The following is a 26,047-nucleotide window of genomic DNA, read 5'->3' as shown; positions in this document are numbered from 1 at the left end:
TTGATGGAACTGAGCCATCGTTAAGGTTATCAATCTCAGCTGTGCTTTTCCTACTATGACAAGTCAAAATGTCTGCTGTGAAAAAGGTCCATTAACCTATAAAATGACGTGTTTTCTCATGTGGGACGTGAGAAGACACAAAATCAATGCATCTCGATTATTGTGCGGGCATACATTCTCAGAGTTTTGCGGGTGCGGGCGGTAATGGTCAGAAATTCGATGGGAGTGGGATGAAGAAGTGTGAACTACAACTTCTGTAGAGTTTTTTTGTGATTGTTGCAGGCAAAAATCGATTGATTTGACTTGATTATGCGGCACATTTTCTTAAAAAATGCGATGGAATATGCGGGATATTTATGCAATTTTATGCGATGAAATTGCGGGAACTTGCAAAAACTGCGGTTCCATCGTGGCTTCATCGCGGGGTTTGCAGCTTTTCGATGATGTTCACGTCGCGTAATTACGTCACTTCATAACGTTCCCATGGCAACAGGGGGAAATGGCTGCTCTTGTCTGAAGTAAACGCAACATTTTTCAACTTTCTGATAAGATATATGTAACTTTTTTGCAACGAAAATGCGGGGATTATGAAATCATTCAACCCCCGCATATTTTGCACGGAAATTTGAAATTTATGCGGCGCAAGTGCGGCGTATTTGAAAAAATGCGGGCCCCCCCCGCATAAATATACAGAGTTTTTCTGGAGGGACTGTGTATGTATATATATATATATATATATATATATATATATATATATATATATATATATATATATATATATATATATATATATATATATATATACACACACACCTACCTACCTACCTACCTACCTATCCATCTATACCTATCTATCCATCTATCTATCTACCTACCTACCTACCTCCGGCCATTTTTCTCAGAGTTGTGACTTTTAGGCTTTAGAGTTGGCCTGAAGGCCTCATTGTCGTTGATTGAAAAGCGGCGCTCAGGCCACATGTTAGCCACGTGGTTTCCTTTGTCTCAGAGGTCACATGCTCTGAGAGCTCTGTGTTTAAAGATAGCGTGGAACAACACCGCTCGGTTCCCAACAAGGGTTAGACGGGAGTTGTTTCCGAGGTTCTGCAGGAACCGACCGAGCCTGTACGCTTTCATTCCAGTCCTACACAAATTCCTGATCTGTCAGATTTGTACCGCAGCAGCTGCTGAACTCGTTTTTCTTTTCTTTTGTGAAGCTGTCACACCTACCTGCTCCTCCCACACACGTCTCTTTAAAGACTTTACATAATGACTTCTTATCTGCAAACATCACTTAACTTTTGTTTCTGGAAGTACATGACGGACAAACAGGTTCAAATGCTTTGGTATCCAGTTACTGCAAGGGCGTAACTTTGGGTTTAACACTGGGGGGGTGGGGGAGGAGAGGCTCCAGGACATGTGTGTCAGCATTGATTTAAAAAAAAAAAAATCAAAAAAATTGGGAGAAAAAAAAAACTCGCCTTTTGACAAGAAGATCGGAAATAAAATGACAAAAACCCTCAAAAACAAAACAAACAAAAATTCAAAAAGAAGTATCAACTTAAAAAAAATAAAATCCTTCAGAAAGGCGACAAAAACGGCGAAATAAATTGTGCAAAAAAAACAACCTTGAAATAAGCAACAAAAATGTTAAAAATAAAGAGGCAAAAATGTTGGAAAAAGAGACAAACGTCAAAAAAAAGCAACAAAAGCCCAGTTTTTTATCATCGGGGGGGTTGTATGAGTTACTGTATTAACAACAGGATGGATGTAGAAAACAAGAAGCCACACAGGGCTGCGTTTGATTACAGTTTTGAGGTACTATATTTAGATTTTATAATACTTTCTACTTGTACTCGGCTACATCTCAGAGGAAAATATTCTGTGTGTGTGCGTGCATGTTTATGTTTTGTCTGTGTGTGCATCACCAAACAGAAACTTGTTAGAACTCAAATGTACATTATCCCTAAATCGTTTATACCTGCTGCGAAGCTTTTGCACTTCAGTACAACAGTGGGGAAGTATCGGAGGAACTACAATCTCTCTCTCACTCACTCTCTCTCAGTGTGCCAGGGGATGAGCAACTATCTGACGTTGTTGGGGACCAGGGACTATCACTATGACAACATGGTGAGGATGTACGCTAACTGCTCTGTGGTCCTGGAGAACCTGGAGGTCACGTACACGCTGGCGCACCAGGACCTGTCCTTCCTACAGGTACACACACACACACACACACACACACACACACACACAGAAAATGGAAGACGGGGCACCGCGGCTGAGCTGAGTGGAGCAGGTACCATGTAGTGGAAAAACGCCATCAGACACAAATGCATAGGAACATAGGGTCCAGGTTGAAACTAATGAATTACATCTTTGTTTGAGTCAGAGTGACATTTTCCTTCCGGCGCTGCAGATGTGTGCTGGGAGCTTCTTTTTGTGTGTGTGTTGCATTCAAGGACGCTCTGACATCTGTGAACTGACAGTCGACTGCCAAACAGAAACAGGAACATGGAACCCCGGATATCAACACGGACGCCGGGAGAAGAACAGCTGCACGTCCAATTTAATGTTTGGACAGTTTCATGTGAAGTTATCTCTGCAGAATGTCTGAAATTAACGGCACATTCTAACCCTCGTGTTGTCTTCCCGTTGACTTTGCAACTTTTCAGTCAAAACTTTTGTTGTTGTTCTTCAACAATAATATAATATGTTAATATGTCGAAGGAAGTCCTGTGTGTGTGTGTGTCTGTGTGTGTGTGTGTGTGTGTGTGTGTGTGTGTGTGTGTCTTTGCGTTCTTGTTTAACTATATTTGTGGGGTCCAAAAACCGGGAGTCCAGTATACTTGTGGGGTCCCAACAGCCTTGTGGGGCCAAACTGCTGGACCCCACCAGTTTAAAGGTCTGTTTGAGGGTTAAGACTTGGTTTTAGGATTAGGGTTAGAATTAGGTTATGGTTAGGGTGAGGGTAAGGGTTAAGGTTAGGCATTTAGTTGTGATGGTTAAGGTTAGGGTAAGGGGCTAGGGAATGCATTATGTCAATCACGGGTCCCCACAAAGATAGTGAAAAGCACTGTGTGTGTGTGTGTGTGTGTGTATCTGTGTGTATGTGTGTGTCTGTGTGTGTGTGTCTAAATTTGAAATTGTACTTTTTTCCAACGTTTTGTTCTTCAGCAAAAATATAATATTTCATTACGTCGAAATTTGTAGATTAAAGAAAACAATTAGAAAGTGTTGATGTAAATAACAAACACTGATTTGTTTTTCTGTCTCCAGAGCATCCAGGAAGTGGGCGGCTACGTTCTGATCGCCATGAATGAAGTGGCCACCATCCCATTGGTCAACCTGAAGGTGATCCGAGGTCAGAACCTTTACGAGAACCACCTGGCTCTGCTGGTCATGTCCAACTACAACAGGAACCTCTCGTCTCCTACGCTCAACTACAGCAGCGGGCTGAGACAGCTGCAGCTCAGCAGTCTGACCGGTACACACACACACACACAGAGAAACACACACACACACACACACACACACACACACACACACACACACACACACACGTTTCACTATCTTTGTGGGGACCCGTCATTGACATAAGGCATTCCCTAGCCCCTTACCCTAACCTTAACCATCACAACTAAATGCCTAACCTTAACCCTTACCCTAACCATAACCTAATTCTAATCCTAATCCTAAAACCAAGTCTTAACCCTCAAACAGACCTTTAACCTTGTGGGGTCCAGCATTCTGGCCCCACAAAGCTGTGCAGACCCCACATATACTGTATTCCCCGGGTTTTGGACCCCACGAATATAGTAAAACACACACACACACACACACACACACACAGATGTTTGTTTCACTATCTTTGTGGGGACCCGTCATTGCCATAATGCATTCCCTAGCCCCTTACCCTAACCTTAACCATCACCACTAAATGCCTAACCTTAACCCTTACCCTCACCCTAACCGTAACCTAATTCTAACCCTAATCCTAAAACCAAGTCTTAACCCTCAAACAGACCTTTAACCTTGTGGGGTCCAGCATTCTGGCCCCACAAAGCTGTGCAGACCCCACAAGTATACTATATTCCCTGGTTTTGGACCCCACAAATATAGTAAAACAAGCGCACACACACACACACACACACACACACACACACACACACACTGATTTCCTTGTTGATCAACCTTACGGTTCACTACACAGTTTACTGCTCACTTTGTTATGCTTCATTTCATTTTTACAAGCGGCTGACGAGTGTTGGGCGTAGTTTACACACCGTTTAGAAACCCTTCGTCAACACCAGACTGTCCTGGCACCAGGAAATAGACCGCACCCATACCAGCTTTGGCTGAAGACGTTTCAGGGGCATTAAATGGACTTAAAGTGGGTTTTGTGGCTCCGCGTCTAAGGATGGACGTGTACAAACATGAACTGTGGTACTGACGACATGTGATGTCAGTTAGTTTAAATGCAGTAAAGAAACATTGACGGATCTTTCCATACTAAAATAATTTGTTCTGTAGATCATTCAAAGTGAATCCTTGTGTCTCCCTTTCCTAATCCGTCGTTAAACTGAGTGAAATATTCAAATGTCTTAATATTTAAATGGCTGCAGCATCCCACTAAAGAAATCACTCTTAAGACCTGAACCCTTTGTTTTTAGGGGGATAATGTGTGGGTTCGGTGTGGATCGCTTACTTCAAAAAACTCCTATTGTCACTTACTGTCCAAAATCTACAACTTTTGGTATGTCGCGACATACCTGTTGCAATAAGTCCACAATTATAAAAAAGCTCCACACACACACACACACACACACACACACACACACGCAGTCGCACACACACACACGCAGTCACACACACGCCGTCGCACATTCGCAGTCACACACACACACACACACACACACGCAGTCGCACATTTGCAGTCGTGCACACACACACGCAGTCGCACACACATACACACACAGTCGCACACACATACACACGCAGTCGCACACGCACAAACGCACACGCAGTCACAACCACACACACACACACACACACAGAGCCATTTAACCTGGGCTGGATTAACTTCTAAACTTGATCTTCTCCTCACAGAGATTCTGAAAGGAGGAGTAAAGATGACCAACAATCCGTTGCTATGCAACACTGAGACCATCCAGTGGTGGGACATCCTGGACAGAAACAGCAACCCCAGCATGGTTTTTAAGACCAACACCTTCACACCTAAATGTATGTGGAAGGAATGATCAAGTTTCCTGTTTTAGATGGGACCAACCGCCTGTTACTAAGTATTAATATGTGTGTGTGTGTGTGTGTGTGTGTCTGTGTGTCTTTGTGTGTGTGTGTGTGTGTCTGTGTGTGTATCTGTGTGTGTGTCTGTGTGTGTTTGTGTGTGTGTGTGTGTGTGTGTGTGTGTGTCTGTCTGCGTGTGTCTCGGTGTGTGTGTGTGCGTCTATGTATCTCTGCATGTGTGTGTCTCTCTGCATGTTTGTGTGTGTGTGTGTGTGTGTGTGTATGTCCGTATGTGTGTATGTCTGCGTGTGTGTGTGTGTGTGTGTCTCTGTGTGTGTGTGTGTGTGTGTGTGTGTGTGTGTGTGTGTGTGTGTGTGTGTGTGTTTCCAGGTGAGCAGTGTGATCCCGGCTGTTTTAACGGCTCGTGTTGGGCAGCAGGACCGGATCACTGCCAGAAATGTAAACACACAAACACAATCACTGACTACGTTTACGTGCAAAAAATATTCCACTTTTTGCTCTTATTCCGAAAATAACAACATTCCTTCTAAGCTGATTACATAGCTAATGAAAAGCAATATTTCATTAATTTTCCTCGTTTACATGCAGAGCACAGCGTCCCTCTTTCATTCATTCAACCACCTTCTTGAAAAGGTCGGCGTATGCATATCCAAAATACATAATGTTTACAAGTAGCTGTGTTCATGTATGAGGGGCCATCAGGGACATTATTCACAGTTACCTCACACAAATACAAGTGAAATGCTCTCACAAAACTGCTGAAATGCTTTAATACACACTACTCTAATGCTGTTATAAGTGATTTGTACAGTATATATTTTCAGTGGTCAAACCAACATGTTCATGTTGAGGAGATGTGATGATATGTGTCTCCGCGCCTCTTTCAGTCACTAAGCTGCAGTGTGCCGAGCAGTGCAGCCGAAGGTGCCGCGGTCCCAAACCCAGCGACTGCTGTAACGAACACTGTGCTGCCGGCTGCTCCGGACCGCGAGCCACCGACTGCCTGGTCAGTCTGATTCTTTCTGTTTCTGTCTGTCCATGCCAGGGATGCAACTACCGCTTATTTACATACATAGTGGATTATGTTCTGGATGAATGATTAACCTTCGTGCTGGCTTCCCGTTTTTTCGGAGTCAAAATTTTAAATGAAAAACCTTTTATCAACGTTTTGTTCGTCTTTTTTATACACTTTTGAGGCTTTTCCCCCGATGTTTTTGTCACTTTTTTCAACATTTGTTGACTTTTTCTGAGCCTTTTGAAGTTTTTGTGTTCTTTTTCCAAATTTTTAAAGCTTTTTTTTGTCACTTTTTCTGACAATTTTGTCACTTTTTTCAAAGTTCTTTTTATTTTTTATTTTTTTCTTCAAATGCTATAACATTGACTAAAACACCCAAATTCAATGAAAGTAGTGAACTGATTATTTAACTTGTGAAGAGCGTTGTATGGAACCATCCACGTTATTTATTTGGACAATTTGGTTGAAAGAAAACCCAAATTTCTGATACAGAAACTTTTTAAAACAGGAGGGTTAAAGTACATATAGAACAGATACGTTCATCGTGAGTTAACAGTTATTTTAATTGACTGACAGCCCTAAAAGCTACACTCACACACACATTTAAAAGCCTGTCTTTCTGTCTCTCTGTCTCCGCACTTGTCCTCCAGGCCTGCAGGGATTTTAACGACGACGGGACGTGTAAAGACGCTTGTCCTCCTCAGACTCTCTACGACCCAAAAACCCACCAGGTGGTCAGCAACCCCAACGCCAAGTTCACCTTCGGGGCGACCTGTGTCAAAGCCTGCCCATGTATGGACTTTACTCTCAACCCTGGCATTCATTCTGAAGAGAGAGATTTAACCTTTGTGTTGTCTTCTGGGTCTGACATTTTGGTCTCTTTTTTTCGACACTTTTGGCGCCTTTTTGGACGTTTAGCACTTCTTTTCAGTACCATGTATAAACACGAATAACATCAACTTACTACCACTATAGTTTTACACTTATTTTTGGAATTCAAGGATAATTAAAAACCTAATTTATAGGAAACTATACCTGATTCTTGAGTTAAAGAAGCAGAAATTATGAATTATTTAGACTAATATTGAAGGAAGGATAATCACAGAAGGGTCACCATTCAGCGAGGATACTGTTCCGAAACATTTCAATGAAAGTAGAGATCCGATCTTTCAACAGATCGTTCTGTTGTTCTTATAGCGCTATAAGTAAATGTGCTTGGTCGGGACTATTGCCGTCCCTTTAGCGCTATAAGTAAACGTGCTTGGTCGGGACTATTGCCGTCCCTTTAGCGCTATAAGTAAACGTGCTTGGTCGGGACTATTGCCGTCCCTTTTGACGCAGTTATGTTAAGGAAAGGGTCGTGGGTGGGCATACGGTTCTGTGACATGCGGGAGGAAAGAAAGAAGCGACTATAGCAAGCGTGACAAGCGGGACGTGAACCCCGCTCTCCTGGTGAAAGTCCTGTGTTTGACCCATCCACCCCCCCAACCAACCTCCTTACATACTACTCTCTAAATCCTCTCTAACTGCTGCTCTCCCCGGGGCGTTACACAAACACGCTGAAAGACGCCTTTTTCGTCACATCAGACGCTGACAGCCACTGTCCAAACGTCCTTATTTTATGAGTTCGGAATGAGAATGGGTTGGATCTTTTGATGCACTCGCAAAGCGCATTGTGTGGGAACATCCATCCATGTTATTTTTGGGTAATTGAAATTAGGCATAGTTAAAAAGAAACCCATATTTCTGAGATAGACATTTTGAGAACGGATCAAATTTGACCCAAAGACAACACAAGGGTTAAATTGCAAAATTGCACATATCTGTACATGTTGTTCATACATTGTTCATATTACATAGCCATATTTATTCTGCTCTTATAAGGTAACTGCTAATACACTGCACATATTTATATGTAATGTATATTACTCTAAACCACCTTCTGTAAACCAACTGTACACTACTGTCTACACTGCACAATATCTTTTTCTGTCTATACTTTGTATATCACATTGCATTTTTCTGCTCTTTTTGCACTTCTGGTTGGACGCAAACTGCATTTCATTGTCTTTGTACTTGTCCTCTGCACAATGACAATAAAGTTTAATCTAATCTAAAAATAATGCCACTGTGAGGCTGGCCACCGCCCCCTACAGGCTGCAGGGTTTATTACAGCCACATCATGAACATGTCGGACAGAACAAACACTTTCCAGATTTAGCTGAAGGATTGTGACAGAGGGGAAACTTTAACGTTTTACACCTCAGTGTGTTTTGGGAAAGTAGTTGTGCATGTTATTTTTACTGTGAAGGATTGAAGAATGTGGAATAAAAAGATGATTTCTCAAGTTCTGCTGCATCGACAGTGGTATACTGTGAGAGTGCAAAAATTAATCGGTAGAGGGCTCCTTTAATTTTTGGTAGAAATTAATAAAATGCTTTTTGCTTGCTTTTAGATAACTACGTGGTGACAGATGGATCGTGTGTTCGTACCTGCGGCTCTGGGATGTACGAGGTGGAAGAGAACGGAGTCCAACGCTGCAAAGCATGCGACGGTCCCTGTCCTAAAGGTAGGTAGAGAGAGACAGACAGACAGATACATACATAGACACAGACAGGCATACAGACAGACAGATACATACATACATACATACAAGTATATTCAACATGAAGCGGTGATCCGACTCAGCTGCCGATGATGGTGTTGCTTCAAGACTGCAGACAGAAGGAGAAAGCTTTAGGTTAGTCCTGTAGTTATCCAACCTGTCCTGGTAAGATTAGAATTGTATCACAAGTATATTTAAGCATACTGAAACATGAATGTACTTCATGTAACTGTGTAGTTTCTTCATCATGGTCTTAACTGACAACTGTTGGCCATTTAACACACTTACACCTACCTTTACTGTGTTAGTGGGTGTTTATCAACGGAGTTGTTATGACTTTTCATATGTTGGTATGTTGGTGATCCGCACTCTACTCCGAATGCTAAGGAGGAGCCTGGCCTAGCCTCTGAAGGACCTGACTTGGAAGGACTAGTCCTACCAAGGAAGGACTAGTCCTACCAAGGAAGGATCCTTGACTTTGAGAAACAGCTAAAGACAGACAGACAATAAAACCCTTTTCTCTCCTCCAGTCTGTGACGGAGTCGGGGTCGGCGCTCTGATTAAGACGATGGCCGTGAACGCCTCCAACATCGAGTCCTTCAGGAACTGCACCAAGATCAACGGGGACGTGTCCCTCATCGGGACGTCCTTCACCGGGTGAGACGCTCCCCAGGGGGCCGCTGGCTTTTAATATTCACACTTTTTTCATCTTAAAATATTACGACAGCACCGAAAAATGTCAAAAAGTGGCGACAAAAACGTTTAAAAAAGTGACAAAATAAGTGTTGATTTTTAACATTGAGCAGGGAGGACAACTCAAGTGTTAAAGAAGACTCGAGACTAGCGATTGAAAACATAAACTCATTATGAAAACCTCAATCAAGAGAGAAGTAGGCTCATTTTCTCACTTCTTTTGCAAATGCACGTGTCGCCCCCTGCTGGAAATCAGATAGAATGAAGGTTTAAGGCATTTGCATCACTTCGCCGAACCGGATAGGCTCTTTTTATCCAGTCTGTGGCAGCAACTTGTAGTGGGAAAGTTTGTATCAGTCATACTGATCATATTATCCATTACTGCATGGTTTTATATTTTCATGACTTTATATGTATTTACTTTGATACTATACGATATTTACTATATTATTTACTATTAATTATCTTAAAAGACAATCGTAGCTTCTCCTGCCTCCGTAGCACTGAGGCTGTGCCGCCCCTCCCTCTCGTATAGCCTCCACACTTGGAAGTACCTGACAAAGGGCCAATACCCTGAAGCAGTAAAAACTAAGCAGAAAAATTAGCAGAATCAGCAAGATCAGGATTGCTGAGTTGACAAGAATACAGTCCTCTCTATATGCTCACCCCTAAAAACCCTGAGATTACTTTGTCTCGCTGACACACTTTCTCAGACTGCCTTGCCGCTCTGTTCAACTGTCTCCTTCTACTTGCAAGAAGAATAAAGAAAATACCATAGATAACTCCAGCATCTCAGACAATCTTAATTTCCAGCTTCATCACCGAACACCAAAGAGATTTTCCACAACAAACTCTTGAAACTAACGGCTTCTCCTTCATTGGCTGTTCCAGGGACGCACACTATAAAATCCCGCCCATGGACCTGGCTAAACTGGAGTACTTCAGGACAGTGAAGGAAATCACAGGTGGGTCAAAGGTTCTCTTCAGGCCAAACTCTGAATGGTTTTGTCAGTTTACTAATGGAATAAGGCCTTTAAAACTTCAACTTCTGTACCCTATGATATTTTTACAACAACGAACTTCGAGCTAGCGAGCTACACGGTGAAAATATCAGGTTTAGAAGAAGATGTGGATGGTTTCAACAAGGCAGACCTGCTTGGTACTTTCAGGGAATGATTGTAACAATTTACAAAAGATATGTTTAGGGCATTTCCTCTCTAACTGGGACGTTTTGGGACCGATTGGTGGGATTGCTGTAGACGAAGTAGACACTGAGATACACTGGTAAGAGCCAATGAGGTTTAACCATGTATCCAGATAATTTAAATAGCTCACGTTACTGTATTGTGTCAACAGTTAACTTCATGTAATATTGTATGAGGCGTTTTCTTTTGCGGGGTGCAAATGTTCCACCAGAACAAGTTCCTCCCTGAGACTATTTAGCAGAGCCACCGTCGCTGCGTCCGGAGCTTAGCACCACCCAAGACTGGGATTGGTCTAAAGAAATGTAAACACAGAGCGTTTTATTCCTCTTATCCCAGAATGCATCTGTGGTGTTGCCAGACTTTACTCCACAGCACTGTGAAGACAGAGCTGGCAATGTGAGACTACAGTAAGATCTAGAGACTGAAAGTCAATTTTGTAGTGATGTGGAGGAAGGTTGATCCTTGGTGTGTGTGTGTGTCTGTGCGTGCATGTGTCTGTGCATGTGTGTGTGTGTCTGTGCATGCATGTGTCTGTGCATGTGTGTTTATCTCTGTGTGTGTGTGTCTGTGTGTGTGTGTGTCCGTGTGTGTGTCTGTGTGTGTGTGTGTGTGTGTGTGTGTGTGTGTGTGTGTGTGTGTGTGCGTGCGTGTCCTCCAGGTTTCCTGGTGATCCAGTCCTGGCCGGAGAACCTGACGTCTCTGTCTGTGTTTGAGAACCTGGAGATCATCAGAGGAAGAACAACACACTCGTGAGTCAGCTGATTAAAATATTGCTCCAACGTTTTCACAGCAGGACTCTCACCTGACGCAGTCTTTAACCAGAGCCCGCCCAATAGTTGGTTGCCCTAGGCAAGATTACAGCTGCTTTTTTGTGTTTTTACACTTTTTTGAAATTTTTTGTTGCGATTTTGATGCAAGGTTCAGGTCGCCTTTTCAACGTTTTTCGCACTTTCAAAGTTTTTGTCGTGTTTTTTTTTAAATTATCTTTAACTTTTCTTCACTTATTCAGACTGCCAGCGCCCCAAACATTTTCCTATGCTGTCGATACCACGGGCCGGAACTGATCTTTACTCACATAAAAGATCAATTTCCCCCCATATTTTTCTATATTTACGACTATTTATGACCACTCACAGAGCCCCCATCATATTAATAACTTATGTTTTTGTTCTTTTCATTGTTAGAGCGTGTATTGCAAGACAAATTTCCGTGCCTACGGACAATAAAGTGTTATCTTAGCAGAGAACATCGTACCCTCTGGTTGGTATCTAAACGTTCATTCATTGTGTATTTTGTTGAATGTGTCCGGTCCAGGCATTACAGTCTGGCCGTGGTACAGGCCAAGCACCTGCGCTGGCTGGGTCTGCGCTCTCTGAAAGAGGTGAGCGCCGGCTTGGTGATCCTGAAGGACAACTCTGAGCTGTGCTACACGCAGCCCGACCAGTGGACGCGCCTCTTCAGATCCAGAGACCAGACGGTCAGCATGCGCCAAAACGCTTCCCCGGACGTCTGTGGTGAGTTCTGTAGGGAATTTTGTCTAAAATAAGGCCCTAAGGCCTGTCAAATCTGACTCCAATTTATTAATTGCGCCTTCTTACATCGGACTTAAGTTTACCAGAACTCAAGGATCAATCTGAGACAAAGAGTTCAGTTAAGCCTTCTGTTGTCTTCCCGTCGACCATGCAACTTTGTGTTTTTCTGGGTCGAAATTTCAACATTTTACACTTTTCTCGATGTTAAGTTAGGGTTAAGCAAGTTCACTGAAGTCCAGCATTTAAGTTAAAACACATGTGTGGCTACACAAAAAAGATTCCCTATAAACTTTTATACTGAGACTAACATATCTAGTTTATAGAAATATTTCTACAGTTCCTGCGTTGCATTTCGGGGCGTTAATCGCTGTCACTGCTAATGTGTCCATATACGCGTTGTTTTCACGGATGGGATCGCCCTGCTCCCCAGCATTGTATGCTAGCTGGCTCGCCAACAGTTTCACTTCACTGACCAATGACAAGCAAAGAAAACCCTCCACCCTCCTACAACCGCGATGGCTGCAGCCGATCTCGTATTTTAAAATAGTTCACCGAAATGTGTTTCTGAAAACATTTTAAGCGAGAAATAGGCCATGCAGTTGCTCAATCTGTCGATTCAGATCTGACAAAGGTCAGTTTAAAAGATTTTTGTCAGATTTTGAGAGGCGGCAAGCCGAACCGGCCGCTCCTTATTTACATAAGGTTGTCTGGATTCAATTTTTTGCAAATGAGGAGCGGGCAACTCAACGCCACGCTTCTCAAAAGTCCCTGTGACGCTCCCAGAATGCATTGCACGGCTGCTCCCTGTTGAAATTAAGCTGACAATGGACACACAGCATTAGTGAAGTTAACGAAATAAGAAGCACTTGTTGTCTCGCTCACACAGAACAGCAGAATCGAACCTGTGACCTGGAGTGCACGGACGAGGGCTGCTGGGGTCCGGGTCCCACCATGTGTGTCGCCTGTCGGCATTTCAACAGCAGGGGGCGCTGTGTGGCGCTCTGCAACCTGCTGCAGGGGTGAGAGAGACAACTTCAGTGAAAGTACACTTAAAGAGTACTTACAGACTTTATACTTTTTTAATTTACACAAAATAATCAACAAACTGGTCCAGTATTGAGCGAGAATGCTGTGAACAGCAGCTGTTAACCGGGGCTGCAATATAACTCTACAGGACTAATGTTCAGCATCAGTTAGCGTCCACTAAAAGTTCTGTTTTTTCTGCTGAAAGACTCAGATTATTATTCTAAGTGTCTGACAACATTATGAAAGGATCCCTACAGACATAGACCTTTTAGTTAAAGAGTAAGATCCTTTTAGTTTAACATTAAACAGCCCCGAAATCCCAATCACCAAACTACACCAGACTCCATGTAAATAGTCAGTACTTTTACCGTGTATAGAGCCAGCATATTTCCACATGTAAATGGGTAAATTAAGGGTTTATTTCAACCAAACCAGAGTGGTGATTGTTGGAACAGTGGAAAGATGAACCAAGATGGCTTTTCATAGTTTTATTTAGTTTCTGTCCACATTGAATGAAGTGTGTTTTACGATGATAAAAGTCCTGATTATTTACATGGAGTCTGGTGGGTTTGGTGATGGTGATTATGGGGCCGTTTCATGTTAAACTAAAAGGATCTTACTCTTCAACTAAAAGGTCTATCTCTGTAGGGATCCTTTCCATAATGTTGTCAGACACTTAGAATAATAATCTGAGTCTGTCAGCGGCAACAACAGAACTTTTAGTGACTCTAACTGACAAAAAAACGTGGGAAAATAGGGCCAAGGTTGAAAAAATGAACCCTTTAAGTATATATTTTGTGCAGGACTTTTCCCTAAGTAAAATATCTGAGTATAATAGAAACATTCTGCTATTTGTCTATTGAACACCTGCTTATATGCGTTTCATTCACCTGATTTATGTATAAAGCGTTGATGTTTCCGCAGCGAGCCCAGAGAGGTGGAGGTGAACGGCAGCTGTGTCCAGTGTCACCCAGAGTGTCTGCTGAAGACCGGGACCCCGACCTGCCACGGACCAGTCAGTTATTAACTGCTTTAGATCACACACACACACACACACACACACACACACACACACACACACACACACACACACACACACACACACACTTTTGATAATTAATCATTAAAGTAATTTTTCATGCAAAAACGCCTCAGAAATATGAAGATTTTCTGCTCTTTTCTGTTTATCATCATATTTAACTGAACATCTTTGGGTTTTAACTAACAAAACAAGACATCTATAGACATTAGCTTGGACATTTTTACAAACTAGGATCAACATTTTTCACTATTTTTAGATGAATCTAGAAAATGCTCTGCATATTGGATAATGAAAATAACTGTTAGTTGCAGCCCTAAATGTCCTCCCTGTCCCCGCCCCTCCCCGCAGGGTCCAGACCAGTGTTCCCAGTGTGCCCACTTTAAAGACGGCCCACACTGCGTAGCGCGCTGCCCCCACGGCGTGCTGGGAGACGGAGACACGCTGATCTGGAAATACCCCGACGGGACAGGCCAGTGCCAGCCCTGCCACCAGAAATGCAGCGACGGGTGAGACGCTCGCTTCTGATTCATCCTGCAGAGACCATCAATCATTCAGGGACAGAAATATCTTGTTTTGCACTTCTGGTTGGATGTCAACTGCATTTCATTGGCTTTGTACCTGTACTCTGCTAAATGACAATAAAGTTGAATCTAATAGAGTGTCTGTGTCTCTGTGTGCAGATGCTCTGGAGCCGGACTGTCTGGATGCACCGGGTAAAACTACAACTTTACCACCAAAGCTCACAGAAAAGCAGATTGTCTTTTCCACAGCCAGAGGCATTCAGCAAATCCTCCAAACCGTACGGCAATATGGGTCGTTTGTTCCTCCGCTCTAATACGACCCATTTTCCGTCCCAGTTTGGTGAGGTTTAGGCACCAAAACTACTACGTTAAAGGACAATTCCGGCGCAAAATGAACCTAGGGGTTAATAACATATGTGTACCTAGTCGACCGTTCTCTGGGATCTGTTTTCATGCTAATCAAATGCGTCTCTAGCTTGAGACAAGCTATTGGCAAACCGGGTGTTAGCTGCTAACGCTAGCTTTCGGGAAAGAGGGTAAATCACTATTTTAAACCACTAACAAGGCTCAAAATATCACCACACTTCAATGGTAGCATAATGAGGGTCCCTACATGCAAACCGAAGCATTGAGAACTTTGTAAGTGTACAGACAGTTTATTAAAAAGATAGATTATAAAGACAGTAGCGTTCATGTTTACAAGCGGGCGCCATCTTGAAAACAGTCCTGAGCAGTCGAATCACGAATGCTGTGTTTGAGCTATGTTACTGGTTGCACGGCGTTCGTCTGCTAATTTCATTTTTTTTTTATTCCGTGGTGTTGTAGTTCTGTTTCTAGTCCAAATATATACGACTTTGACTTTGCTTTCTCTCTCGTGTCAGAGATGTTACCCAATTAGCAGAGACGTGTATGTAAACTGTGTGCTCAGCGCACCCCGTTTCACTTTAAATGACGGTTGTTGCCTTGTTTTATGGGGGGGCTGAGCGTGCCTCAGGATACTCTGAAACCCAGCTTCTGCTCTGTGTCCCGTCAGTGCTCCCACCCACTCCACGCTGGCGGCCGGCGTGGTCGGCGGGCTGCTGGTCGCCGTCATCGTGTCGGTGGTCATCTTTGTGTTGCTGCGGCGACGAAGAATCCGGAGGAAGAGGACCCTGCGTCGCCTGCTGCAGGAGAGAGAGGTGTGAGAGTGTTGATTACATTTATGGAAAACTGTTTATACAGCAACAAGTTTTTGTTAACTAAAAGACAGAGATGGGGACTCGAGTCTGAGACTCGGACTCGAGTCGCACTTAAGTCACACAAACAGCTGACTTGAGACTTGACTCGGACTCGACCCAAAAGACTTCAAACTTGACTCTGACTCGAGCTTCGAGACTCGTCAACAACCTGTTTTCATGCAATTCTTGCTTTTTAAATCTAAATGTATTGATGTATTTCTGTTTTCTTTTATTGGGGCATATACGTTGGGGAAACGTATGACGAGCTGCATGTCCCCTGCCCCTTGCCATGTGCGTTACGTTGGCATGTGTTATGCCTTATGTGCGCGCACTCACAAAGAAATGCATTGACGATGGCGACACCAAGTCCTCCCAGAGTTGTACCTTTTGTCATTAGTTTTGCTTTCAATAACTTGGTAAACAGTGGCAGTAAGCCAACAGCTACATGCAAGGTGTGTGGCACCAAGATAAATGATGCCGGATCAACAACGTGGAACTTCATCAGGCATCTCATAACGCACCCAGATAGGTCAGTCACTTGCTAATGTGAAAGAGACGTTACATTTAGCATATATCGTCACAGGTAACAAGCTAACCATCACAAAGTGTTGTGCTAATGCTGGGAACAAGCTAATCTTATCTTTATAGTTGTGTTAAGAGGCCAGAGACTTGAATTGAAGTTCCAAAAAATGACTTGTGAACATCTCTGCTAAAAGATAAAGGCCCTGCTGTAGATTTAAATAAATAATTTTTAAACATGTGCGCTGCAGCTGGTGGAGCCGTTGACTCCGAGTGGCGAGGCTCCGAACCAGGCGCTGCTCCGGATCCTGAAGGAGACGGAGTTCAAGAAAATCAGGGTGCTCGGCTCAGGGGCCTTCGGGACCGTCTTCAAGGTGAGAAGGTTTAATAATATATCATTATTCTCCCACACACACACACACACACACACACACACACACACACACACATGTTTTCTAATGAAGTGTTTTCTGTGGAAATGAGTTGCTGGCAGGAGTTTAAGGAAGGAGTTTGGATCCAGAAAAAAAAGCTACACACACACACACGTTTTCTAATGAAGTGTTTGTATCAGTTCTGTGGAAACCAAAGAATGACAGTGTTGCTGGCAGGAGTTTAAGGAAGAAGTTTGGATCGAGAAAAAACACACACACACACACACACACACACACACACACACACACACACACACACACACACACACACACACACACACACACACACACACACACACACACACACACACCAGATTTTTGGGGTTTGGCCGAATACTGAATCCCCTGGTTGAGATTCTGCTGAATCCTCGTCCCATCCTCAGTCCATGAACACAGTAAACTCATTAATGAAGTAAACAGTGACTGTCCTTCCTTTGCCGTAACTGAAGTTGCTGCATTTTGGCTGCTGTCTGTAGATTCCTTCATGCACAACTCGTATTCTTTCGGATGTTTCATACCAGATGTTGTAACAGCGGTGATGTTGTGTATAGTTTAGGGTCCTCGCCACCACCAGACTAATCAGCATTGCAGATTGAACATGTAGCTGGACTTGAATGGCCTTCTTTTGACTGAAAGTACTGACAAACTACACTTTTTCTGCTCACCAGTTCCATTTTCACTTTCTCACAGCCTACTGCATTGAACGCTCCACCTACGTAAACACCTTCCCGTAATCAACGGCGCCGTAATCAACGGCGCCGTCATTACGGCGACCAGCATAGTGCAAGCGTAGGCTTCGGTTTGGTACCCCATTTTTGTACCCTCGAACCCCATCAAAAAGCCTAATATTCAGCCGAATCCGAACCCGAATCCTGGATTCTGTGCATCCCTAATTATTTATCCCTGATATCCTTTGTATCAGAACTTTGTGACCAATTGTAGTTATCAAGTAACTACTTTCGGGCCATGTTGCATTCATAACGTAACTCTAACGATCATCGTCCTGCTGTTACTGTATTAATATGATAAATATTTTATGTTTAGGGTTTGTGGATCCCCGAGGGAGAGAACGTGAGGATCCCAGTAGCCATTAAAGTTCTCCGAGAGGCCACATCACCTAAAGCCAACAAAGAAATCCTCGATGTAAAACTCTGATTCTTCTTTTTCATTGATTGTTCCTCCTCTTGTTATCCTTCTCCCTCTGTATTGTTTGTTGTTCTACTCCCACAGAGTCCGGTTATTACTGATTTTGTGTGTGATTATTTTCTGTATAAATTTGGATAATGTTTGATTTTACTTATGTACTGAGATAGATACACTTAACAAAGCTATATCAAGTCAATTGAGGGTTAAATTATTACATTAAGTAATTGAATGGGTTGAGTCAAAGGTTGCCTCTCTCCAGGCTCCTCCTGTAGTGACCGTGGACTTTATTTCAGTTCCCAAAACTTCCCCTCAAAGATCCCTGGGGCTCCCTGGACCCAATTTGGAAAACGTTGGCCTATTCTACTGGGCGAGTGTGACCCGGGGGTTTAGTCAAGACCAAGTCATGATTAGAAATAAGTCAAATGATTGGTTGCATTTTAAGCATGAAGTTTTACATCCAATCACACTCATGATGTTAACACATAAATCAGACAACGCTCAGGCAAAGTTTAGTGAAGTCCCTGCACAATAATGGTTTTAACAATGTGTGTGTGTTTGTCAACTGTGTGTGTGTGTGTGTGTGTGTCCGTCTTTCTGTGTCTGTGTGTGTGTGTGTGTCTCTCTCTCTCTGTGTGTGTCTGTGCGTGTGTGTCTATGCGTGTGTGTGTGTGTGTGTGTGTGTGTGTGTGTGTGTGTGTGTGTGTGTGTGTGTGTGTGTGTAGGAGGCGTACGTGATGGCGAGCGTGGACCACCCTCACGTGTGTCGCCTGCTGGGGATCTGCCTGACGTCATCAGTCCAGCTGGTCACTCAGCTGATGCAGCACGGCTGCTTGCTGGACTACGTCCGACACCACCGGGAGAACATCGGCGCCCAGTGGCTGCTCAACTGGTGTGTCCAGATCGCCAAGGTGAGCCCCGAAAACGCAACCGCTCCTCCAAACCCTCCCAGGATATCTGCCTTTTTTTCCTCCCACCCCACCCACACGAGAGTTTTCCGTCATATCTAAACCAGAGATGGTAACGATTGCAGTTTTAAACACGTGGTTAACTTTGTGAAACGGTCCCAGTTTGGTTGGGTTTAGACACCAAAACTACTGAGTTAAGTTGATAAAAATATGGAGGTTTTGGGTTCAAATCAGACGGTCATTGGTCAAAATTGCGAGTTGCACCGAATTCACAGTGATTGGTTGAATTTGTGTGAATTGTTGCAATTGCGACATCACGAAATCCTGGAGGGACTGATAGATTGCAACTGCTGCTTGAACAAACAACTTACGTGGGTGTTTTTCAGGGGAGGACAGTCTCTGTGTCTCAAAGCACCTACTTGCACACTTCAAACACTTAGTTTTAAGTATATAGTGTAGCTAACGCAAAAAGTCAGTGCACTGAAAGTACCCGGATCACACCCTAAAAACGGTCAAAAAGTTCAGTCTGGAACGATGGACCCTATGTGCACTAAACAGGCGCCATCTTGACTACAAAGCGGAAAGGGGAGGGACCAGGGACAGCTGATTGGACGAACACGTCACGTGGGTCTGGCTGCTCCCTAATTTGAAAACCGACCATAATGGCGGCTCGTTCGGAATACAATCTCGTACTTTACAAAAATAGTTCACCAAAATATGTTTCTGAAAACATTTTAAGCGAGAAATAGGTCATGCAGTTGCTGAATCAGTCTGCATTTTAAATTGACAAAAGGTCAGTTTAAAAGATTTTTGCGTTCACATGTATTGCGTTCGTCACGCTCATCCAACTCGTCATTTCCGGTAAGTGTTTTAACATAAGTGTTCCTTTTGGGACAACACTAACCATGGAAAGTGGGACTACGGCAGGAAGTGGTCAGTGCACGTTAGCAGTGTACTGACGGAAGGAATGAGAGACAGCCTCTGACAAAGGTTATTATAGTGGGTTCAGTTGTTCAGAAAGGTTTAGTTTTTATGAATTCAGTTGGAGTTTGTTTTTGTCAGGGCCGGGTATATTGTCTCAGGAGTGTGTAGCTACGTAAACACACAGAAAACATGTTGGAGAAAATCTGCTTCCCCAATCTCCACCTGAGGCATTGACTGTCTGCCGCTCACTATAAGCCTGCTGAGGTTCGTTAGCCCGAACACAGCAGGAACCTGTTTGTTTGTTTGTGTGTGTGTGTGTGTGTGTGTGTGTGTGTGTGTGTGTGTGTGTGTGTGTGTGTGTGTGTGTGTTAATCTAGTTAGTCTGTTTTAAGTCTCATTTGGATTTTAAAGTGCTGGGAAAATCACAAACCACAAGGTCAGTGTGAAATCTTTGTTGTGCAGCATTAAGCTGCCAGTTTACTCGCACCTGATTGGTCAGCTGTGTGGAGGTGAGAAAGAATTCAAGGTTTCTTTTGGTACATAACTATTTATGTCACTTGGTCCACAAAATGGACCATGGGCAAAGTTTCAACTGTCTGTCTGTCTGTCTGTGCGTAGGGGATGAACTACCTGGAGGAGCGTCACCTGGTGCACCGAGACCTGGCGGCGAGGAACGTCCTGGTGAAAACTCCGAACCACGTCAAGATCACAGACTTCGGCCTCGCCAGGCTGCTGACGGCCGACGAGAAGGAATACCACGCTGACGGGGGAAAGGTGCGCCCGTTATTAATGTTATATTTTCATCTTTAATCCTTATAAAATAACACCTGGCTTCATGTCAGGGTGAGAAATCAATGGACAGCAGGGATGTAACGATTCACTCAACTCACAATACCATTCAGGATTTTAAGTTGACATATTACAGGACTTTAACTCTTCTGTTGTCTTCCCGTCAACCGTTGTCGTCTATATCAGAAATTGGGTTTCTTTCAACCAAGTTTTCAAAAGAAATAATGTGGATGGCTCCCTACAACGCTCTTCACAAGTTTTATTCGATTTCATAGCATTTGAATTTTGTTTTTATAAAAGAAAGTTGAAAAAAGTGACAAATGTCAGGAATAGCTCCAAAAATGTGGGGGAAAAAAAACACACAAAAACGTCAAAAAGGTGCAGCAAAAAAAGTTTACATTTTGACCTAGAAAAAAAAAAAATGTTGCACGGTCGACGGGAAAACAAACAAAGGTTAATAGATTATAAAACACTTTAAAAGTCCAAGTTGGACTGAATAATATACATAGATTTAATCGATATACAGTATGTCTTTTCATTTTGTTTTGCCCTCTAGTGTTTGAAACTAGCCGTCTGAGTCCACTTCCTGTGAGGGATATTTTCAGAATAAAAGATTATGATGTTACTTTAGTTTCTGGGTCAAAATTTCAACATTTTGTTGTTCTTTTTCTACACTTTTCTCTACATTTTTGTAAAATTTATCCCAATTCTTTGGTAACTTTGGTATACTTTTTTTTTTTTTTTTAATTTTGCACTTTTTTCCAATTTTTTTGTCATCTTTGGCAATGTTTGATTTGTTTTGGTCACTTTTTCTGATTTTTTTCGTCACTTTTTTCAGCGTTTTAATAAAAATAAAATGTCGATTTTTTTCCTGCCTTTCTGTAGCTTTTTCCAACATTTGTCACTTTTTTTCAACGTTCTTTTGTCATAGTTCTGATATACAACGTTTTTGTAAACGGGTCAAATTTGACCCGAGGTCAACAGGAGAGTTAACAGAATGAGCTGCAGACAAATGATTAATTTTTTATCCCAACCAGTGTTGGTCAATCAACAATCAGTCTTTGCACATTTATTTCCATTTTTAGACCCACAATGGAACGTTACATCCCTAATGTAAAGATTTTGGAGATGCAGTTTCTCTGAGCTTCCCGTCTTTGTGCTAAGCTAGGCTAAACATGCACATACATGATATCCATCTGCTCATCTGATAAGATATACTTGTATATATAATTGTCCCCGAAGGGAAATTTGTTTTGGACTCTGTCCATTCCGTAGCTTTACAAAGACAACACAAAAGACTGAGAATAAGCATCTCTCAACACAAACTCTCATGCAAGACCAAACATGCTCTCATATACATTAGACAGATACCTGTATAGTGTATAAGCACATTAACTCCTTTCAGTGGCAGTTTTTAATTGAACAACCCTGTACGTATTGCACAAAATGACATAATGCACAACCCAAATAGCCTAAATATTGCACAAATGACATGTTTCCACATAACCTATGCAGTACACAATAACATATTGAACAATCCAACAGCCCGTGTGTTGCACCACTAACATATCACATAACCCCAATAACCTACTTATTGCACGATGACATAGTGCACAACCCAGCCAGCCTATAGTTAGTGTTGATAAGCTTAATGGACATTAATGACACTCTTTGATTCCCTAAAATGCTCAGAAGCTTCTCCTAAACTATGTATCGGTTTTAAAATATAAACCGCCTACTTACTTTAACCCTTGTGTTGACCTCCCGGGTCAAAAAGATGAACACTTTTTTTAACCCTTTTTTTGACATTTGACATTTTTTTTTTTAGTTTTCACTAACACCAACTTACTACCACTAGTTGTACACTACTTTTTTAGAATTAATGGTCAATAAACCTCATTTATATAGAATTATACCTAATAATTGAGTTAAAAAAGCAGAAATTATGAATTATTTTGACTAATAGTTAAGATCAGAGGAACGTATGTTGAGTGGATACTGATTTGAAACCATTTCAATTTTCACCCAAAATTCAATGAAAGTGATCAATTGTATTTGCACAGAGCGTTGTATGGAATCCATCCTTTTTTGTGGTAATTTGGTTAAAAAGAAACCCATATTTCTGATATAGACGTTTTTAAAAGGGGTCAAATTTGTCCCAAGGACAATAGGAGCAACATTACATCATGACTTCGCGTAAACACACACGCCCACTTTCTTTCATGAGGTCAGTCTGACAGGAGGGTCGATTGATTTTGTGCAGGAGTGAGTTTGTCCTGCTCTGCCCTCTGCAGGTTCCCATTAAGTGGATGGCGTTGGAGTCGATCCTCCAGTGGACCTACACACATCAGAGCGACGTCTGGAGCTACGGTGAGTCAACCTCCGGCTCTGCAGCCCGCACAGAGCCCCCCGGCATCACATTAGATTTAAGAAAACCTGTAGTAAGACAACAACCTGCTCCAGTGAAGCTTGACATATTTTAATCATTAACCCTACGCTTGCACTACATGCGCTACGCTGGTCGACGTAATGACGGAGCCCTTGATTACGGGAAGGTGTTTACGTAGGTGGAGCATTCAATGCAGTAGGCTTTTTTATATTAATATTTTAATTTATTCCTGGTCAAAAATCCAAAAGCCCCAGATGCTACGGTAGATGTCAGATGTTTAATTTTCCTCCTAACAGACGGCTGGCCCGGCAGATTAATAACGAATTAAAAATAAATAAAATAAGTTAGATTGTTAAATCCCTCCGAGCAGAAAAACTGCTGTTTGCAAAATTCCGCTGATTTTCACTCTGAATCTCCGCTGAAAACTGGAAAACGTGTTTAGGTCTGGTGATCAGAAATGAGCAACAAACTGCTGTAGTTTTAAACGTAGTTGTTGAGATCCAGAACTCGTGAAGCTTTCACACTTTCCAATTTAAAAAAAGGGAAGCAGCCGCCTGAAATCTGACTCCTCTGTGACATTCACATAGTTTCTCTAATTAGTTTATTTTGATCCTGTTTTGTTCCACATTTAGCTCCGAACTCATGATGCTTATCCCTTGAGTTGTCTTCCCAGCGACCACGCGGGGAAGACAACAAAATTCAAAATAAGGGCGACCTCTAGCTCACCCAGTAGGAGCGTGCGCCCCATTTACGCTGAGTCCTTCGCAGCGTCCTGGGATTAAATCCAACCTGCGGCCCTTTGCTGCATAAAATTGACTAAAACACCCAAATTCATTGAAAGTAGTGAACTGATCATTTATTCTACTTGTTAAGAGCATCGTATGGAACCATCGTCGTTATTTATTTTGACAATTTGGTTGAAAGAAACCCAAATTTCTGATATATAGAAACTTTTTGAAAACTGGGTCAAATTTGACCCGAGGACAACAGGAGAGTTACAGTATATCACAACAACATCCCTTTGTGTGTCTGAATGGTTAAATACCGTTTCCCTAAAACATTTAAACACCTTTATATCCTGTTTGTTGTGTGTCCTGCAGGTGTGACTGTGTGGGAGCTGATGACGTTCGGCTCCAAGCCGTACGACGGCATCCCGGCCAGCGACATCGCCGCCGTGCTGGAGCGAGGAGACCGGCTGCCGCAGCCGCCCATCTGCACCATCGACGTCTACATGATCATGGTGAAATGTAAGAGCCTGCGGGGAAGGAAAAACTGGTATCGGAACCAAGCTACCTAAGAGTCCAGTTGAGGAAATCTCTGTCTCTCTCTCTTTAGGTTGGATGATCGACCCGTCCAGTCGTCCCAGGTTCAGAGAGCTGGTAGTGGAGTTCTCTAAAATGGCCAGAGATCCATCCAGATACCTCGTTGTTCAGGTACACAGAGAGAGAGAGAGAGAGAGAGAGAGAGAGAGAGAGAGAGAGAGAGAGAGAGAGAGAGTGCATGTGTGTCAACAAATCCTCCAATCCATACAATGATATCGGTAGTTTATCGCTCTATTCAAACTCATGGCCGGCGGGCCAAACCCGGCCCCTCGCAGGTTTTAATCTGGCCCAGATATCAATTAAGGATCACAAAGTCCCTAGTTGTGCACCAAGCCAAAAAGACGAGAACGTGTTTTTGAAACTGTAATTACTAGACACTCAAAAGCAGAATTTATATTCAGGCTGTGAAACAGGTTGCTGTTAAAAAATTTAACTTTTGTTTTGCATGATTGGCTAAACTATGATGGCTAAGGAACATTTTTGCTGACTTTTGTAGGAATTTAGGTTGACAAAAAGTGTCAAAAAAGCCACAAAAGTGTCTGAGAAAGCCACAAAAATTAAGAAAAATGTGACATGCTGCAATATTGGGCAATATTCAAATAATGTGCAATAACCCACACTGCATATCACACTGTATATAAAACCATACTTATTTTTTTTTATATGTATATAGTGTCTCAACTGTGCACTTTACCCCCCCTTATTTTATTCCATGTTATATTTTTTACGTATATGTTGACACTGTGAGTTGCTTTTTATATCATTGTACATGTGTATACTGACAATAAAAGGCATTATATTCTATTGATTTTAACAAAAACAGAAACCAAACTTTGCACTCACCAAGTTGCCATGATTTTAGGGACATACTGTTGAAATAGTTCACAGTTAAATATACAGACGACAGAAACACAAACGCAGCAAACAGACAAAGAAAGTAACAAAGCGACTAGTGACAAAGGGGTGAATGGACACAAACAGGCTGGTTAAATACCTGAAGGTCTGATCAAAGAAGTGGGAACAGGTGTGGAGATGGCCGGGGCCGGCAGGTGACGGGGAACGGAGGGAAAGTCTGAGGACATCTGGTGGACGGATGGGGAAGTGAGACAGACTGAGACAAAATCAGCAAATACATGAATGAAGTCAAGCTGTTTGTGTTTATATGTGTGCATGTGGAAGAGGAAAGGAGTCACACACAGAGGATTATGGCTGACTCAGTCAAATAATGCTCCTGTGAATTTAGCTGACTAATGGATTAGTTGATTTGAGTTCCTCTACAAAACATTTTGTTGTTGTTTTTCTACACTTTTCTCGATGTTTTGGTCGATTTTATTCCAATTTTTTTGTCACTTTTTTGGCGTTTTTTTAATTATGTTTTAATTATTTTTTTTCCCTTGTTTTTTCCAATTTTTTAATGTATGTTTTTGTCACCTTTGGCGATGTTTTTGATGGTTTTTTTTGTCATGTTTTCTGATTTTGTTGGTCACTTTTTTCAGTGTTA

The 26,047-nt window shown here is 42.5% G+C and overlaps 1 protein-coding gene and 1 long non-coding RNA gene across 3 annotated transcripts in view; one reads left to right on the top strand and one right to left on the bottom strand.

Moving 5' to 3' along the window:
* Window positions 1-26,047, top strand: part of LOC116056499 (melanoma receptor tyrosine-protein kinase-like) — a 62,568-nt gene that overhangs the window by 30,024 nt on the left and 6,497 nt on the right. Inside the window, exons 2-24 of the mRNA XM_031308624.2 lie at window positions 2,063-2,214; window positions 3,277-3,484; window positions 5,107-5,241; window positions 5,635-5,703; window positions 6,153-6,271; window positions 6,931-7,072; window positions 8,736-8,849; window positions 9,416-9,542; window positions 10,470-10,543; window positions 11,442-11,532; window positions 12,098-12,297; window positions 13,202-13,334; window positions 14,266-14,356; window positions 14,732-14,889; window positions 15,064-15,096; window positions 15,938-16,082; window positions 16,892-17,014; window positions 18,116-18,214; window positions 18,940-19,125; window positions 20,665-20,820; window positions 23,130-23,205; window positions 24,325-24,471; window positions 24,560-24,657. Of these exons, the coding sequence (XP_031164484.1) occupies window positions 2,063-2,214; window positions 3,277-3,484; window positions 5,107-5,241; window positions 5,635-5,703; window positions 6,153-6,271; window positions 6,931-7,072; window positions 8,736-8,849; window positions 9,416-9,542; window positions 10,470-10,543; window positions 11,442-11,532; window positions 12,098-12,297; window positions 13,202-13,334; window positions 14,266-14,356; window positions 14,732-14,889; window positions 15,064-15,096; window positions 15,938-16,082; window positions 16,892-17,014; window positions 18,116-18,214; window positions 18,940-19,125; window positions 20,665-20,820; window positions 23,130-23,205; window positions 24,325-24,471; window positions 24,560-24,657 (2,876 nt within the window). The remainder of the gene's footprint in view (window positions 1-2,062; window positions 2,215-3,276; window positions 3,485-5,106; window positions 5,242-5,634; window positions 5,704-6,152; window positions 6,272-6,930; window positions 7,073-8,735; window positions 8,850-9,415; window positions 9,543-10,469; window positions 10,544-11,441; window positions 11,533-12,097; window positions 12,298-13,201; window positions 13,335-14,265; window positions 14,357-14,731; window positions 14,890-15,063; window positions 15,097-15,937; window positions 16,083-16,891; window positions 17,015-18,115; window positions 18,215-18,939; window positions 19,126-20,664; window positions 20,821-23,129; window positions 23,206-24,324; window positions 24,472-24,559; window positions 24,658-26,047) is intronic.
* LOC116056501 lies at window positions 24,066-25,528 on the bottom strand. Of its 2 annotated transcripts, XR_004106586.1 has the most exons (3): window positions 25,390-25,528; window positions 24,518-24,645; window positions 24,066-24,451 (listed from the first exon to the last, which is right to left on the bottom strand). It is a non-coding gene; the product is annotated as an uncharacterized LOC116056501 (long non-coding RNA). The 2 variants fall into 2 exon arrangements; XR_004896444.1 differs by lacking the exon at window positions 24,518-24,645.

The sequence above is a fragment of the Sander lucioperca genome, chromosome 23 (genome assembly GCF_008315115.2).
Source record: "Sander lucioperca isolate FBNREF2018 chromosome 23, SLUC_FBN_1.2, whole genome shotgun sequence".
Lineage (NCBI taxonomy): Eukaryota > Metazoa > Chordata > Actinopteri > Perciformes > Percidae > Sander > Sander lucioperca.
Note: the sequence above shows the minus strand (reverse complement) of the source record. Positions and strands in the feature narration are given on the sequence as shown.